At 34.6% G+C, this 18,916-nt stretch overlaps 2 protein-coding genes across 2 annotated transcripts; one reads left to right on the forward strand and one right to left on the reverse strand.

Moving 5' to 3' along the window:
• Positions 1-5,955: 5,955 nt before the first annotated feature.
• Positions 5,956-11,585, reverse strand: MS3_00007095 (uncharacterized protein; the record flags this gene model as incomplete). Its single annotated transcript, XM_012945324.2, has 5 exons — positions 5,956-6,131; positions 7,385-7,463; positions 10,381-10,425; positions 10,473-10,522; positions 11,510-11,585. The coding sequence occupies 5 exons, from the start codon at positions 11,583-11,585 to the stop codon at positions 5,956-5,958; spliced, it is 426 nt and encodes a 141-aa protein (XP_012800778.2).
• Positions 11,586-11,732: 147 nt separating this feature from the next.
• Positions 11,733-17,948, forward strand: MS3_00000324 (uncharacterized protein). Its single transcript, XM_051208137.1, has one exon. It carries the CDS (start codon positions 12,759-12,761, stop codon positions 13,098-13,100), a length of 342 nt encoding a protein of 113 aa, XP_051068568.1. The 5' UTR covers positions 11,733-12,758; the 3' UTR covers positions 13,101-17,948.
• Positions 17,949-18,916: the final 968 nt, after the last annotated feature.

Genomic DNA, 18,916 nt, shown 5'->3' on the forward strand with positions numbered 1-18,916 from the left:
ACAGTCCACCAATCCGCGTTCATGGGATTATTAGCATTGATCAATCAGGAGGCTTCACATTGAATTCTATAATATTCTTCAGAAAGGTGATTGAATGGAATATCTTCGGCTCCTTCTGAGCCTCCTACAGCTTCCTCGAGCACACTCGTCACAAAAACAATGAAAGAATATCCCGAAAATATCATTGATTTTATTGTCTACATTATACAATTACATGTACATTTACACAAAAACAGAACAAATTCTTACTGGTGGTTGTTTTTTAGTGTTCTCAAGGGTCATTGTCATTGGGACATTGTAAGGCATGCCATCATTGCTAATATTAAAGAGTTTGACTGTCGTGTAAGCGGAATAGGTCAACTTTGACTTATTCGTGTTGTGAATAATTGATTCATGCAATCATTGATAGGAATAATTATTATACATGCGAAGTGAATGTGTATATGAATGGTGTGAAATGTCCACCAGGGTGCTTGGTACCTGTGTGGTTGTGCCACAGGATTGATCTGTACTATTCAGATTGTAGCGTTAAAGCCTGTACGGTGTCTGGTTCTCCTGCTAAATCAAGAGAAACTATTTAACGACAAATAAGTTTTAATTATAAAATTATTTATGAAACACTTATTTTTCTCATATCATGTACATAACTGCAAATATTGGATATATTGTGAATAATATCAATATGGGTTTTGTGAATTGATAGGTCCTGGGTTCAAATCTTGCAAAACGACATCATGGATGCGCACTACTGAGGTGTCCTGTACTAAAACGAAATCGACATCCAGTGTTTCTAGTTCTCTGATGATGGTCTAGTTTTAATTGAGTCATTAATCTCAACCATTAAAATTGTGAATAATTTGAAATTAAAAGTCCTAACTAACACTTTTATTTGTGTAACACTGAGATTGGGAAAAGTAAATAACATTTGGCATAGATAAACATTATGTTTTTGTTTTGTTGTAATAAATGAATACCATAATAACTAAACGAAATGAAATACATTTTCGAGTTTTGCGAAATTTTTAAAATAAAAAGCAATACCGGCTAGACTAGAATTTAGGGACGAGCCAATGAGAAGCGTTTGAGCAATTTCAAGGTCAATGAGCAAAGTTCGACACGCGATGCTAACATACGATCAGTTCAAGGCGGATATTAGAGAAGAGGTGTTTATTGAGAGGATACAACCCTAAACCTAACCTAAACGCTGACCCTAACCGTAACTCTGACCCTAAACTGTAATCATAGGCTACAACCCTAACCCCTAACCTCTAAAATCCGTTGTAAACCGATCGCATGTTAGCACCCTAACCCTAAACTCTTACCTAACCCTAACCCTAAACCCTAACCTAACCATATGGGCGAAATTCTATACCATATGCATTATGAATACAGAACCTCTGAACCTTTATCACACCTTAACAATTTTTTAAATCATGTAAAATGAGAATATCCACTGTAATTCATGACTTACTTATGATATATTTTCACCTTATACTAACTGTCTTCCGATTGGCTAATAATTGTCAAGGTCATTTAAGATTCGTTCAAAGGTCGTCCCTAAAATGGAGTTTCACTAATATATCTTATTAATCTAGTTTACAACTGATTAGTTATGTTCTTAGCCCTGTAAATTTTAAAAAAAATCATTGTTTATTTTATTTTTTTGAAACCTTAACATACTAAATCTATAGTAAAGTACTTCATAAAGAACTTACAATTACAAATAAAAACAATATTTGTCTATCAAACGGTTTTGTAGTATGAATGTTTTATGAACTTTGAGATGTAACGTACGTTAGACAATTTACAATAGAATATGAAAAAAATCACTAGGAAATAATTTGAAAATTTTGTATTGATTTAGTGAACCTATAAACTACAACGTTACTTGTCTTCTTTGATTATAAATGAAGTAAACATCATATAGGTGGCTTTTATTTTAATCATGTTTTAATCATAAGAACAACAAAAAAGATGAACTGAATAATGGGCAATAATATATATATGTATATGAATTCACTTCATTCAACATTCAAAGAATAATGTAAATACATCATTTTTGAATACGATTAGCAACAACATACTGTGGGAGAGAACAAACCAAATTTCAGCGGAGGGAGAAATCAGGAAAAAGCGCTGGAAGTGGATAAGACACACATAGATGAAAGCACCCAACTGCGTCACAACACAAGCCCCCACATGGAATCCTCAAGGCCAAAGGAAAAGAGGAAGACCACAGAATACATTACGCCGGGAAATGGAAATAGACATGAGAAAAATGAACAAGAATTAGATGCAATTAGAGAAGAAGGCCCAGGACAGATTGAGTTGGAGAATACTGGTCGGCAGCCTATGCTCCATTAAGAGTAACAGGCGTAAATAAGTATTATTATTAATAGCTTTATTCAATATTATATTTTTGGTGCAATATAGAATTCTCAGCGCAAAGTATTTTAACAAGTTTCCGTTTCTTTCTTCTTGGTCGGTCCTGACGATAAATATTGAGTGATCGCCAGTAAGTTGTTAACATTCTTGTAAATGAACAGTTGAATAATGTACATTTTTTTCGTTGTATATTGCCAGCAACCACATTCTCTCTTATTGAGATTTTTGTAACTTTGACAACGGTATTTTGTACACTTTTCAGAAACGCAGAAGAATAGGTTATGCGATTAATAGACATAATGATATATTAAAACAAACAAAAATAGATAACTTGTTGAAATATCTAGATGGCAGGAAAAGGTAGCCCAGATGCTCAAGTAGGCCGCCTTGTTATAATCAAGTAAGTAAGTAAGGGATCATAAAACAGGATATAGTCTATTAGCAAATGACTAGTAATGTTAAAAGTATTAAAAAATAGGATACACACTGCTCATGACTGGTATAAGTGAAGATTTATTAGCCCCAAAACACTATGACAACGACGAGTCAAAAATAGTCTAAAATACACCCATTTTGATTAATAATTAGGATTAAATCACTGAATGATCTTCATGATGAATCAAAACGGATGTTGAATGTTGAACTAAAACTCATAATGAGTAACTCAATCGAAAATTGATTTTTCTTTCCCATCATATCAGAGATATACATTATTCACTTAAGATTCTTTAGTTAGTTGTACTTTTACATGAGTATGCGTTTTGTCAATAATACTTACACTGACTAATAAATCATTATCTGTTTTATTCAATTAGTTACCATCAACTTGTTGAACATTTAGAAGTGAGAAATGTGTATGTTTCATCAATCGATACAATCGATAGAATGTAATTAACAGGTAGATTTAAACAATGAAAAACTAATCAATAAAATAATTGGATTGGTTCAACATAGACATTCATACCATTAGAAATCGGCTCACTGGTCTAGAGGTTAAACGTTGGCGCATGAAACCGATGGATCCTAGGTTCGGATCTCGCGACGCGGTATCGTGGATGCGCACTCCTCATTATAGGACGAAACGGCCGTACAGCACTTCCAGGTTTTCCATGATGGTCTAGCTTCAGTTAACTCATGATCTCAACTATTAAAGTTACTAAAATCTCCACAAAACCCCTTCACATAATCACCAACATCATCATCGTGTGCTCACTAAGGAATGGCTTCAAGACGTATTTACTGGAGTACTAGTGAGAAGCAGTGCCCAATGGAATTCAACCAGTTCTGATATGAGGTGATAACTGACTGAAGACGAAGGTGGTCGGTGGCTCAAGTTGGGCGATTGGTTGAAGCACCACCATGGAAAACCTGGAAGCACTGGAAGGCTGTTTCGTCCTAGTATGGGACTCCTCAGCAGTGCGCATCCACGATCCCGCTTTCCGCGAGATTCGAACACAGAACTTATCAGTCTCGCGTGCGATCTCGTGGATTGGTTGAAGTTAGACATTAAAACCATGGGATGCCGGTTCAATGGACTTATGGTTAAGCGTTTACGTGATAGTTTCTAGATATATCTACTGGTTTATTTAGATACAGATCCCAATCGTTTTAATCGAGTTGGTTGTTATTTGTACCGAAATATTGTGTGAATAATCATAGATAGTTTATATTAGTTGGCCTGGATAACTGTCTGATCTTTTAGTTTGAGATGCCTTAAAAATGCACACTCACGAACCCATCACAGAATAAACCCAGATTCAAATCATATTTTTAACGTTACTTACTCATTAATTTTGTGCTTTTAGATATAGTTCATTCTACTTGTTAGAACTGCTCATATGAACTTCTAAAAATCCACCTTAAGGTGACAAGAGATATTAGGATAAAGACGTTAGATACAGCTCCCTGCTTCCGAAAAATTCTCCAACTAAGTAATATTCCTTCCTAGAATTTTATATACATTTTGTCGAAGTTTTGACTTCAGAAATGTTAACATTCACTTATTTGAACCATCATTAGTCTACTATATCATTTCATTGATTACATTGATCTATCTTTTAGTATTCACTAAGGTTGTATTATCTAACTATTGGTAGGATTCACCTAGCACTAACCACTAACTAATCTGTTTCCGGTTACTAACTTAAAAGCCATTAATGGAAAGAAATCATCTAAATTTTAATAACTTATCTTGTTTGGTGATTTTTATTATTATTACTATTATTAAGGGCTTTACTCAATATTATCCATTTGGTACAATATGGAAATCTAAGCCTTAAGTATTTCAACGAGTTTCTTTTGCAAAAGAGAAAAGAGGAAAGAAGGTAAAGAAACCCAATAATTGCATACATATCTACATAAATGAACGAAATAGACTACCTGAAACTGATGCAACATATAATATTGGACAAAGCTTCACAGAACTGTATATCATTTCAGTCAGAGTGATCAATTTAAAGTGTCATTCTATTCAATGTTTCAAAATTGAAGGATTTAGTAGACACTAATTTAAAATTAAATATAAGCTATACGTTCTCGAAAAACTCAGTGAATATTCAGCAAAACATTTAGACAATAGGTGATTATGAAGGTCTAGGTAGCTCGTAATTTAATTTTTGCTGGTGATGAAAATATGCTTATGTTATTAAACTCAATGGTTATCACTGATCACTGTTTCTTATATGTTGAGTAAGATTCAAGTAATCAGGTTATATTTCCGTTTAATTGATTCTAAAAGAATTTAAATTGGTAGATCACTTTAAGTATTTAGATAAATACGAACGGTTTTCAATAGTTTTACTTTGAGCTTCATTTCAGAGAATAACTGTAGTAAAGCAACCACTGAGATCAAATAAGTACTGTGCAGAAGTTTCAACCTGGTATGGGACTTTTTGTCTGTGCGGATGGAAGGCGCCACTGGAGATCAAACCTAGGACCACTAGACATTCTGGAGAAGGCTCACGTTTCATACCATCGTATTTTAGTTCAATTGTGAGAATTTCTGACTGAAGTAAGGATCTGGGGTGTATGTAGGACTATTGGTGTATATCTACTTTACACGTAAAATGTTTGGACTGCATTGGTTACAGGTTTTCACTAGAACCATGTAAATTACCCCAGGAATTTAGTATTTAATGAGTTAGAGATATTGACTCTTTGATTCCAACGAAATGATCTGGAGGTCAGGCTGTCACAACAATTTTTGAACGTTCTGGTTTTAATCCAAAGTATCATCAAATCATGAATCGCTTTTTATTTAACTTTTGAGTTCACTGTTGATGTAGAACGAAACTTGACAATGAGTACAGCTCTAAATAGCCAGTTTGGTTGAGAAACTCTCACAACGCAAGAATAGTAACCGATTAGGGCCACGGCGTCTGTAATGTTGAACAAAGAATACAATCAATCCTTTAGACAGAAGAAGAATAGAATATCAAAATCGTAATCAAACTGTCTTTCGTCACGATGTTGTTGTTGAACTACTATTTGACAATCAATTATTGTTTTGCTTACATCAGGATCAGCGAACCTCTTTGGCTTTGGCTGATCAAATGAATTTATTACTAACTCTCAAGTGGTTGTTGTACCATTGAAGAATTCTTGATCGTGTACATTTGAATTATACTTGTGTAACTCAGTGATATTTGTCACATTTGAGGAATGTGTATAATCACAATTAACATTAACTGATGTACTAGCAGGGATAGGAAGGGGAACATAGGATTGAACTTCAGAATCCTGCAAATCTGAAAAATAAAATGAATTTATTACAACAATGAAACAATACACATTTGATAACTTGTTATTGTTCTTATTGTTCATAAAAACACATATGGGTATCTTATACAAAGGGTCTTATTTAGTTCAGTTTTCGATTATGTCCATTCATCTTTCTAATCATTTCGTCATCTGAAAAAAGATACTTCTGCTCTTATCTTTTGATTTATGGTATATAATTTGAGATTTCTCCCAAAGTATTAACATAAGTCAGGTTTATCGAATAGTGGCTTTGACATTTTTCATTTTAAATCATCGGTAAAATTTTATAAGTAAAATATTTTTATAGCCTATTAATTCCTGCACTGTACATCATCATTTTAAGTCAGGACAGACAAAATATCGAGTAAAATTTGGATTAAAAGTTTATTACCATGAATATGGTGAATTCTGTTTCTTTGTATAAATTATGCAGAAACTGAATTTTTTTACATTCTAAAAATACAAACTTCACGAGTTGATCTTAGTTTAACAACCATTGCAAACTCAATAGCACTGGTTGGGTGATTTGACCTGATGTGAAACACTCCAGCAATGTGAACACACAGTCCTGCATGTAGAAATCCAACACAGGATGTTCGATCTTGCACGTGAACGTCTGACCTATAGACCGCTGAGTTTTTTCATTTAATGGTGTTATTGTCAAACTTTAATCAATCTATAATATTGTGCAACCTTTTATCTATTGTGTAAGGTGGAAAATTGTCTGACATTTGACACGAATTAGACTACACTAGTCAATTCTTTACATCATAACTCGAGGAGTTATATCTTGAAGTTAGTTACTAGTGGGCTTGTGATTAATAAAAAAATTGGTTTGTGTATATTTGAGTATGTTCAAAGTCAAATTCATGAATTGGTCTAAGCTAAACCACCATTGAGAATTTGAAAGCACTGGACAGCCATTTCGGCTCTTGAATGCAGACTCAGTGGTCTACATGTTAAGCGCTTGCGCACCACATCAAAGGTCATGGTTTCGAGTCCGACAAGCAATACAGCAAGTGAGCACTGCTGAAGAGTCCTGCGTCATCAATTTTTAGAGGCTATAAATAAAAATAATATATTTGTATTATTCCAATGAGTAGAAAATTAGAATTTCTGACGTTCCGTGACTTAGTGTAAGTCACTTCTTCAGAGAATAAATAACCAAATTAAAATTATTTAGAGACGTGCAATACTGAGAATCAAACGAAGATATTAATATGAACTGTCAGAAGCCAACCTGGTAATGTTGTTGATTTCGGCTTTAATAGGTCACAAAATGTGGACATTGTAAACTCACCACTGTTACCACCACATAACTATCAAAGATGAACAAATTAACAATGTTCATTATGATAAGATCACTATCCGATACTTGTTTGAATACTATATCAAATAGGCTATTATATGTATTTGTTGATATATAGTCACTTCAACTTCATCAATCTGCAATACATACAGCGATAACTGCAAAACATGAACATAAAACAAACCCCTAGGCCAAAAAGCCCAGGGTTATCAAAACGTTGGTTTTTTTAAATCCCGTGTGAAATCAAATGCTATTGGCACGACTGAATTATTCGTAGTTAACGGAAACATTGTTGACGACCCTGATATTGTTTTCGAACAATTCAGCCAACACTGGAACTGAATATTCTATCAATACATTTCTAATACTAACATCCAGATACCTATCGAAAATTGATTTCATAGCCTACAACATCAAACAGGCAATAACTGCCCTGAAAAAGTCTTATAACGATGGACCTGACAAGATTCGTTCATCATTTGTGAAATATTGTGATAGAAAACTCTTAGTAATTTGTTTAAAACTTCTCGATTTATCTATGGAATATAAGTCCAATTCAACTATATGGAAAACATCTCTTACCACTTTTGAATCTAAAACGGTATCATGTGGTGATATTGTTCAATATAGGCCGATTAGATTGACATTTGTGCTGTAAAGAATCACGGAAAAAATCATCCACAAACAGCTTTTATCGTTTTTACATTCAGATAAACTAGTTGGTCCTTCCCAACACGGGTTTATGACCAAATGCTCATGCCTCATATCTCACTTGGAATTTTTTGGTCAAATTACCTAGAGAAGGAATGTCGGTCAGTCAGTGATAATTCTGTACTTCGATTTTCGTAAGGCTTTTGACAATGTCTCACACAAGCGTTCTCTTTTAAAATGCTCTTGTTCTGGTATACATGATCCCCTTTTATCTTTGCTCAAATAGTTTTTAGAAGAACGTAGCCGAATCGTCCACTATGGATCTTTCTACTCAAAACCTGCTAATTTGGTGCAGCCATAACGAACTTACTGAAACTGAATGTGTTCAAAGAAGTTTCACCAAAGCTATTTCCAGTTATTCCAACAAGGACTATCACCGAAGACGTCAACAACTAGGACTTGAATCTCACTGAAACAGGCGTTTCAAATTAAACGTTTTCTTAGTCCACCGGTTTGTTAACAGTATTTCTTGCTTTTCGGTACACAACAAAGAAAATATTCAAGCGATTGCAAGAACCTAAATAAGCTTACGTCAGACATTTCTTGTTATTTGCTACTCAACTATATGGAACAGACTTTCAGTGAACGTCCGCTGCAGTAAAATTACAACCCGATTCGAAAGTCTCGCTAATGATTTCCTTTTTGAAAGTAGATGGACTCACCTGTTGAATATTAATGTGTTTAATAATGATTTGTACAAATCGGGCCCATCATCTATCTAACTGAATGAAAAGCAAAGTGCGACCTTTGTATTTTTTCACATCTACGTTCTTTTTTTCTCTTTCTATTCTACCTAATATATATTCATTGCTTTATTCTTCCCTCGACATATTATATATTCTTTTCGCCTTTTCTTTTCCTTCTAAACATATTATATTCCTGAACCCGAAATGGTTTCTTCACAACACTTATGTACCCATAAGAAGTTTGTGCATAATAACAATAATAATAATAATTGTAAAGAAAACATTTCACTAATCTTACTGCACTCACGTTGTGCTTCGTTACCAACTTATTAAGACTACTGTAATTATACACATTACGTAATCTAGCATTATAATCTTTTGATTTCATCATCTCACAAATTCACTGTTCATATGTACTCACGAAACTATTATTCTAGAAAAAATGGTCGTCTTACATATAAATGTGCGATTGAACAGCGTGATTATAGTTTCGTTGAAAAGAGATCTCTTCGCTGAACTTTGTGTTATTAAAAATTTATCAATTAGTTTAAAACTTGAAAGAAAGCGTTAGTCGGTATGTGTAAAACGACCGGTTGTCAGTTTCTAGTTATTGAGGAAATATTCTCAATATGCTTTCAATCAAACACCTCACTGACATCAATTATGTTCGATTATTCTCATGTGAATTTCAACGAACTCAATAAAACATTCAAGGTCTGCAGGTAAATATGCAATATTTATTGACAAATCTATCTAATACTAACTAAAATAATCATAGTTTCAATTAGTTTAAATTTTCTATAAACTCTATTTCCCCAAACTGTTAGTTCCTCTTAGTTATATGTTGAAATAGTAAATATTTCGAAGAAAACTGGACTAAATTGTTTTTCGGACCATTTCTACCTATCTATGCTTAAATAACGAATTGAAATAGATGATTTGAACCTTAACGCGTTGGATTACACTTCTGTCTTCTGTGCAAGTGTCGTGAAAAGTTTCTAAATAGCAGTTCTGTTGTTTGTCGTATTCCAGATATCTGTAAAAATTTCATAGAAAATACATCAAGCTATTCTACACAGTTGAATTTTATATTAACTTGAAATTTGACTCATATGGTTCACAATATTTGTATATCCGAACATCTATCATAGAAGATCAATTTGAACTTAAAATTTTAACCTTGTCAATAAAGATCAATTGAACAATCATAGGTTGGCTAATCCCGAAGATAATATAACCTGTGGAACCGGCAAAACGTGGTCGTTTTTAATATGCGTTGAGTAGATTGATGAATAATGCTCTTTGGAAATTCTATACAGAGTATTAATTAAATAATACTTATAAATAAAATGTACTATTGCAACAAGTGGTACGAGTGTAGCTTGAGAACGCTCTCCATGTTGAACTGTATCAGAATACTCAATCCAATCTTCAAATGTTGATTTTTCCTTAGGATCAGTGAAGTTGAATAGGGTTTTGTCGATTAAATCCTTTCAGTGTGTAAGGGTTGTTTCTAATGACTTTTCTTACACAGCGTTGTGAATATTTGTAATCATCATTCTGAGGTGAACCAGCCTAAAATTCAATTGAAGTATTTACCTGTGATGTAAAATAGAATTTACCTTGTCGGTCTTTTGAAATGATGATGTCAGTATAGGATTGCATTCACGCGCTATAAAGCGGAGAGTTGTAAGTTACAAGTTGCAGCCGTTAGGTGCAGAATCGGTGATGTATAGATGCAGCCTTTGATCGTCGCTTGACTGACGCAACACCTACAACACTACGAAGACTATATGAGCATGACTTTGACCATTACTTACTGGTCAAATAATGTAAACTACTTTATACATGATCATTATCACATACCAAAACTCTAGTAAACTATCGTGAGGTAAGACATGAGTGTATACAGCTTAAGTGCTTAAATGTTTCTAACTAATAACAGAGAAAGAGGGTCATTGTCTATCGTGAATCAACGAAAACGTGAAAATGAAACCATTACGTTTTAATCAATTGACCTGCATATGGCGAATTCACCATATCATCTGACTGACCGAATTTTCAGATGATATATAGTTTTCAACGATTCTGTAGATGACTCCAGTTTTCGATGAAATCATGTTTGCAATAAACTGTTCTGAACAATCAAAGATTCAATAAGGGTGGATTATTTTACCAGCAAACTCCTACAATGATAACATGTGTTTGTATAGAACAACTCTCAGAATACGAAAAAATGTCTGACCTATACTACTTACAGCCGATGGATTGAAATGTGTTTGGTTATTTGACGGGTTTCTATTTGAAGATCTAAAGAACGTAAGTCGATCTATTTGATCCATCTGCATATGTTAGCTTAGAATATCAATGTGATCGACAGAAAGTTTGCATGTGGTGTTACCTTTCCACTGTCACACAAAGTGTTTTTATTCGTGTTAGGTCATTGCTTTTGAACCGTGCAACTCCAATAATATGTATTAGTTGACTCGACTAACAGAATTTGCCATAACTCAATTCAGATAACAAACTCTATTTATATTCGAAATTCCATACATAAAGGTTGACAGAACCTACGTTCATATCGTTTCTATTATTAAACTATTTTGTTGACAACTTTCACTTGGTCGAGTATTTGACGTGTTGTGAAGTCAATACTCACTCGATTTCATGTTATGCGACCGATGAATTTCTGAGAACCACGTTGATAAGGTATCATCACGAGCATTTAGGAACATCTGTTCAAAGTTTCTGTGTTACGAGGTGAATGCGTACCTGATTTTGTGTAGTACGCCGAGTGCAGTGCTGAATTTAACGTTGACAAAATATCACATCGAAAAAGAAGACCATCTTTTACTTAAAATATATTGGTAAGGTATATGTAGGGATTTTTCAACTGATAACGCCTCACCAATAATTTGACTCAGTTAATCAACTGTAGAAGATTCAAGATCTTTGGTTATGACATGTTGTCGCAGTATGAATCTTTAGATTAGTGTTCAATCGTGATCACAAATATCAGCATTCCCACTTCATAGGGCTTAGATCAATAGGTTGCTGTCTGACGGTTCACATTACCAACTTCGGACGATTTTCAATGTTGCATTACACGCATGAACTTCCAGTGGTGAACATGAAATATTGATGAATTTTAATTCTACAAAAACTATCCTATTTGTCGATGCAAACCAAGCAGTCACAGGTTAGAACTATTGGCGACAGGGTAAAGGAAATTTTGAACCTAGTAATTCTACGAGATTCAACCTAATTATTTCGACCAATCAGCATCCAGATTTATCATCGGCATCATTAGGAGACATTGGTTGTTAATTAATCATACGGTATTTCTCATTACTGTGCGGGCTCAGAAAATGGTCACCTCTCCCGATCGATTACAGTTGCTACTCGACCGAAATTGGCAGCGCTTCAAAAATAACCAATTGAATATTTTGGACAATTCACGCACACGGCAGCAATATCTCTCATGTTTTGGAGATGTGACAGAAATTGATGAATTAATTTCTCATTTGCATACGGAGCTGGAAAACGACTTCAGAACACATGAACGTGTATATAAAAACCTTCATGAATCCTGGACGAGCATTCATGTAAGCAAAGCAGTCATTCATGATGCGCACAGCGATCCAGAAATGTCCATCTCAGGGACATGCCCCGTCATGGGTTAAAATACCATTGCATTCGAAACACTATTTGCAGACATTGGATTGTTCAGCTCACAGGAAGACGATGTCATATTAAATGCTCATTAATGTATTGCAGTACCCGTCCACAAGGAAACAGAAGACAATTCGGGAAGTATACTGAGTCCAGCTGTTCCAAATGGTCCCCATAATTCTGCAATAGAAGTGTCTGAAGAATCATATTATCGAGATCCCCTTTTACCAGGAAACATGACAGATGCATCAAATAATGGTCAGAAATCTAATACAATTTTGATTGATGCTGTTTATTTGAGTGATCTATTATCCACTAATGGTATTTTGAAGAGATTTGATGAATATGTTTCACGAGAATCAAAACTCAATGACCTCATATCTAGTGTCGCTGATCCTCATCATCTAGTCAGTTCTATTGGACTCTCTACTCAATGCAGGAAATATGCTTTGAATAGAATCAGACTAACTGCTACTTGGGTATATGAGGACTCAACATTATTTTGCGGGGGAGGATGGACGGGGAAAACTTTAAAATCGGGATATCAACTCCGGATCTTCAAAAAATGGAGGTGTTAGGATATTTGGAAAAATGTACCAATAATTATCATGTTAAGTCTAATGGTGTCCTTAGACTTTAAATGGACATTCCCTGTTGTTCAATATTTTTTCACTTGTTAAATATTGTACAAATGTTGGTTTCTATAAAGAGAGTATGTTTGAGATATAATGATTCATATATCAGAGGCTGAGACTTGTGTTCTGGACTCAACTGGCTGGGCTAGACTGGGAAGCAAGGCCTATCGTGACTCTAGGTCGTCCTTACGTGTTTTGCGTGTCATTGATCCGATCGATAAATACGCTGAGAGTCTAATCTGCAATCGACAAGACACAACAGAATCTATGATTTAGACGTGAATTTCAAAAAACTAGTGAAAAACCAATCCAATCATGTATCTTTGAATAACGTACTTATAGAATGAAGTATTTTGCCACTTCAACCGATATCGTACACGCTCGCTTTTATACTTCTGTTTTACAGTGTGATGGTGAGTCTCATTCAATCACGGGATCATGAATACGATCAGTCTCATAATGCCTGCATAAAGCTGAATACAAGGTTTAGCATGCAGTGGACGTGTGAGACGATAATGCATGATAGAATTGAGAGATAATACCAACAGTCATTGAGAATCGCTAACATGAGTTTGCTAGTCACACGCTCACACACACAAGTATATGAGTGACCTGGTTTGGGATCAGGAATAAAGCTAAGTTGTTATGCAGTTTAAGTACATTTTATGTAGAAGTTGTCGTTTTCTTGTACATAACATTCCAGACTGATCTGAATTAAACATTCACTTGAAATTATAAAGCGTTGAACGGATGTTGTGTTCATTCATGTCACTCTTCAGTGGTTTGCATTAAAGATCTCACAGGTGGTTAAACTTTTCAATGTCAGAATTTGCGATAAGCGTATAACCTTCAGACGTGTAATCCAATATCCCACAGTTTAAAATGTTCACTCTAGTGAGCTTGCGACATTGAGAGAATCAATTACTAAATTCGTTGAAAGACATCAGAATGTTGAACGAATAATGTCTTACCGCAGTGTGTTCAAGTAGTAATCACAATAAGCAAAATCCACAGTCTAGTGAATGTAGATCACTAAAGAAATGTAATTGTAGTAAATAAAGTGATCTGAAACTGAAGCCACTTTTAAAACGGATTGTATTTCATTTTGAGAAAGAACACTAGGAAGTATAAAGATAAACCAGATAGATATATTGTTCCAGTGATTATCTCAGATTTCTGTAGAGATTGAGGAGTGATATTTGTATGAATGCGTCCCATTTTAATAAATGATGCTGTTCCGAGTTTTAACTATATCTTTGCCTAACAACACAGAGAGGTGCTCACCGACCGCAAAAACAAATTTTCAGAACATCTCTACCTACGCAACATACTACAGAGAAGCAGTTAAAATGTCGGATACAGAGTGAAGTGCCTTGTTTATAACACAACGTTAAAGTGATCATTGAACGTGTGGAAACCAGTGATTATGGTCTACCTGAATTAAAAAGTCTTTGAATTCATCCACGTACTTTTTATCGCAGCACATCAAAAGGTGCGTCATTTCTAAATTTCAAGGGTACATACAGAAGCGTTTTGTCACACGTTAGGCATTCTTTATGGCCTCTTTTTTTGGTTAGATGTTTATCTATAAATTTCTCCCGACAGTCGATTTTTTCAGTGCCCTAAACAATGCCTTTGTTTTATCTACAACTGCCTCTTGAAACCTCGTGGTATTGATCCTGTGGTGGATTTTCATAGTCATGTTCGTTTTGTATTGTCGAGGAACGAAAATATTATAATTTGTACAGTGGCGCGTTCAGCTTGTTTTCTCGTTTATGTTACTTCCTAATGATCTACCATTTCTCATTGTAAGTAGGACACTCAGATAGGCAATCAAGCCAATATTGTCAAAGATAAGCATAAACATATCGTCCATATATCGTCAGTAAACTGGAGACATGTGAATCTGTTGTGCCAGTTTAATGTTTTATACTTAATGGAGAAAAAATGTCAGCGAATATGTAATCACAGTGTGAACACATTGCGATATTGCAACACATCTATTTGCCCATGAATTGCTCGGTTGAATCTGAAATCAACTTCCGTAGTGAAACTTAGTAACATTTCAGTGATGATCTACAAAGAAGTTATAGTCTCTATTTCTAGTTCTCTTATTTGTTCACACATATATTCCACATTCTCTCTGAGTGAGACTTTTGTGAACAGTGACTTAACGTCTCAGGATATCATCGCTAAAGATTTATTGATCTTCAGTGTATTCTATTACCATAATATGTAGCCACTGTGTGTGTCAGATCGGGCATATAGATGGATTACATCATACAATTTAATAATGGAATGCTGTATTGTCTTTCTAGAATATTGTAAAAATTTTCATTATTTCAATCATCAAGTGATGTTTTCCGAAACTCTACTTTAATGTTTGTTTCCGACCAACATTGACGGATTGAGGTTGATGGTCACGTCTAATCTGGATATGATGGAAGTTAGAGCATGTGCATAGTGGCGGGCGGGCACTGGTGACCGTTAGGTGACTTATGATAGTTGGACAATTCAGTGAGATTAGTTGAAAGATTTCTGTATGTGATAAACACGATCACCTATGTGTTATTATGTAAATTTCATTGCAATATTATCCTCAACTTCACAAGCTGTCATCAGACATTACTTAATCCTTTATTTCGCTAGACGTTTTAGTGGTGAATTAATCCTCAGAATCAATAGTCCTGTAAGTCATTGATATTTGATGCTGATCACATTAGTTTCAACAGAATCAACTAGCCTGAAAACGCAGGGTCACGCATCCAAAATAGATCACGAGTGAGTACCTCGTGCTCAAAATTTTCTACAACCGCTAGTCACCTTGGACCAGTAACTTGTCCACATGTCAATAGTCTATCGAAGATATATCGTCGAAACTGTTCACATCTGACTTCTGATTTTACTAATTTGGCACGTTCCGATTGTCTAGGATGTTACTGTTTAAAGTGATATCGAATTACAATTACTTGAGCCAACTTTGAGGTCGGAAAACACTTCAACTTGGTTATAAACTAATCTATTGTTAGTTAATAAATTCAGTCGACTGAATTGCTTCAGATCTCACTTATTACTACTTTCTTGAATTTTAGATAACATCAACGGCTAATTACATTAGAATGAACAGCAATACAAATGATGAATACATTCTAATGAGTATCTGAGGAAAATGCTCATACAAACTGGGAATAGTTATACAGCCAACATTTGCTTGTTGTACAATCACAGTTACGACTCCTGTTCAGTAATAATCGCCTGTTGCTTTGAGTTTGAATACCCCCATGGCGAACATTTCTAAAGATTATGGAACAAATAGGTCTGCCGGTGCATGGATATAACTACATACTTGTTTACGGATGTGATATAATTGGGTCGTGTATCAGTTTTCCGTGAAAGTATGCTTTAATTGTATTAGGTGGTAATTGTGTTTGTTGTCGTTCTCCTGATGCCTATGAAGAATTCATAGAAAATACGTCAAATCATTCTGCACAAGTGAACGTCATATTGTGGACAGCTTAATATCTTCGAACAATTACCGTAGAATACCAATTTGATGAAAGTAATTTGACCCTGGATATCAACAGTAATACTTTTATATTCCAACGAATATAGATCGTTCAGGTCCTGGTAGACACCAGCAAATCTAGGTCCATCTGATCGTGGATTGAGTAGATAGAAGAATATCGATGACTTGTTATTCTAAACATGGTATTAGTTATATTATGTGAAACATTTTAAACGCAGAATGTCGTACCAGAGTAGATTTAAATGGCTTTTCAATACAATCCTCAAATGTACTTTTCCAGGATCATGTTAGTTGAATAAATTGAAATTGATTGAATCGCCTAGATACATGTGTATCCTTCGTGTTGAATCTTGATTGTAATCAGATATCATCATCACCATTAGATTCTCATTTGAATGTGTCTTCACTCATCTTCTTGAGTAGTTTCAAAGTTCCAAAATCCACATAGGTAATCACACCGATCGTTCAATATATAGGGACTATTTTAATGTTTGTTTACTCCTCAGTGCTTATTGTAGTCAATACCTCATTCAAAGATAAACCTGTTGTCGGACATGAATACCTTCAACACTTTCAACGTTTCTCCAATCTCAATAAGAATAATGTGATCACGTTGTAAACTTTATTAACAACATTTTCATAACGAGATTATAATTAAACTGCATAATACAGATCATCCAAATAAGATTGTAGAAACCAAACGCAGTACCAAATACCACAACCTGAATCATTAGTATTTTGTTAAATTTGTAGAATTATGGTATAGTTCGGTAATAGTATCACGACAGGAGTAGACATAATACAGAAATCGTCAACTTTAAATAGACGTTACCTCATTATTTACACTAACTCATCCGATCGTGACTATCAGCATGAGGACGTCTAGCATAGTTAGGGAAATAACACGAGCAGGGTCAAATGCATTATATTTGATGAAATATTATAAAGACGTTATGAAGGCTGATCACAGTTGCACAACGCCTTGTTATATTTGACTGATTCTATCAGTGAAATGATTCACAGCAGTGTGAATTTATAGATAACAGTGCGGATTTCTCTAAGCTGATGAAACAATAATTGAATAATGAACATTTGAATAACTTAGCCATTGTGTTGAATGTATATTATCTCTTCAAGGAATCACTCATACGTTTGCTTTTGTACTTTCATCTTACAATTGGATAATGAGTTTCATCTAATCAAGTTATCCTTATTGGCTGTTGGAACTGAAACAAAAAGATCAGCTGATTATATACAGTGCATTTTAATGCATGAAGTCATTGTGAAATAATACCAGTGGTACATTTATAAAGACTAGAACGAAGTCATTAGTTTCACGCACATTGGCACATATAGATTATGTATTAACCATGAGATAAAGGATAACTTTAACTTGTGACCTAATTAAAATATATTAACGAAAGCAAATGTTATTTTCATATGCATTACATTACAGACTGATCTCAATTAAAAGTTTATTCATAACAAGAATGTAGTGAACAGCTGTTTTGTTTAGTTATGTGTCTCCATAGACATTTGTATCAATAATTTCATGACTGTTCAAACTTAAGACGGTCAGATTTTATGTAAAGCATCCGACCTCTAGACTTCTGACATGACATTTAACAGTTTGTCCGGTTACCTGAAGTCAGTTTGCGATATTCAGAGAATCGAAAATAAAATCTGTGAGAATCAACTGCATGGTTTCGCTTGTAGAGACTGATGTCACAATTTGGTTGAAATAATTGTGGAATGCATCAATAGCTTCTCTAATGTGTATTCATAGTTTCGTTTACAAAATTTGTTCTAAGACATCAGAAAGTTATAGTGATGATATGCTCCCTCAGTTTATCATAGTGATAGTTAGTTAGGGTGGAATCCACACTTTAACTGATGGATATCACAGAATAAATAAAATGTTAGCAAACGATGTATTTCCCAAGCCTTACAAGACCTACTGAAAGAAGAACAAAACTAGTATGGAGGACAACTGGAAAGGCATCAAGGAAGCATTAACTTCAACGTGTCAAGAGGTTCTGGGTCCAAAGAAACACCATCATAGGGAATGGATCTCTACAGAAACACTGGACAAGATCAAAGAAAGGAAGAACAAGAAGGCAGCAATAAACAACAGCCGAACACGAGCAGAGAAAGTCCAAGCACAAGCTGAATACATAGAAGCAAACAAGCAAGTGAAGAGGAGCATTAGAGCCGACAAAAAGAAATACGTGGA

This window comes from Schistosoma haematobium, chromosome 2 (assembly GCF_000699445.3).
Source record: "Schistosoma haematobium chromosome 2, whole genome shotgun sequence".
Taxonomy (NCBI): domain Eukaryota; kingdom Metazoa; phylum Platyhelminthes; class Trematoda; order Strigeidida; family Schistosomatidae; genus Schistosoma; species Schistosoma haematobium.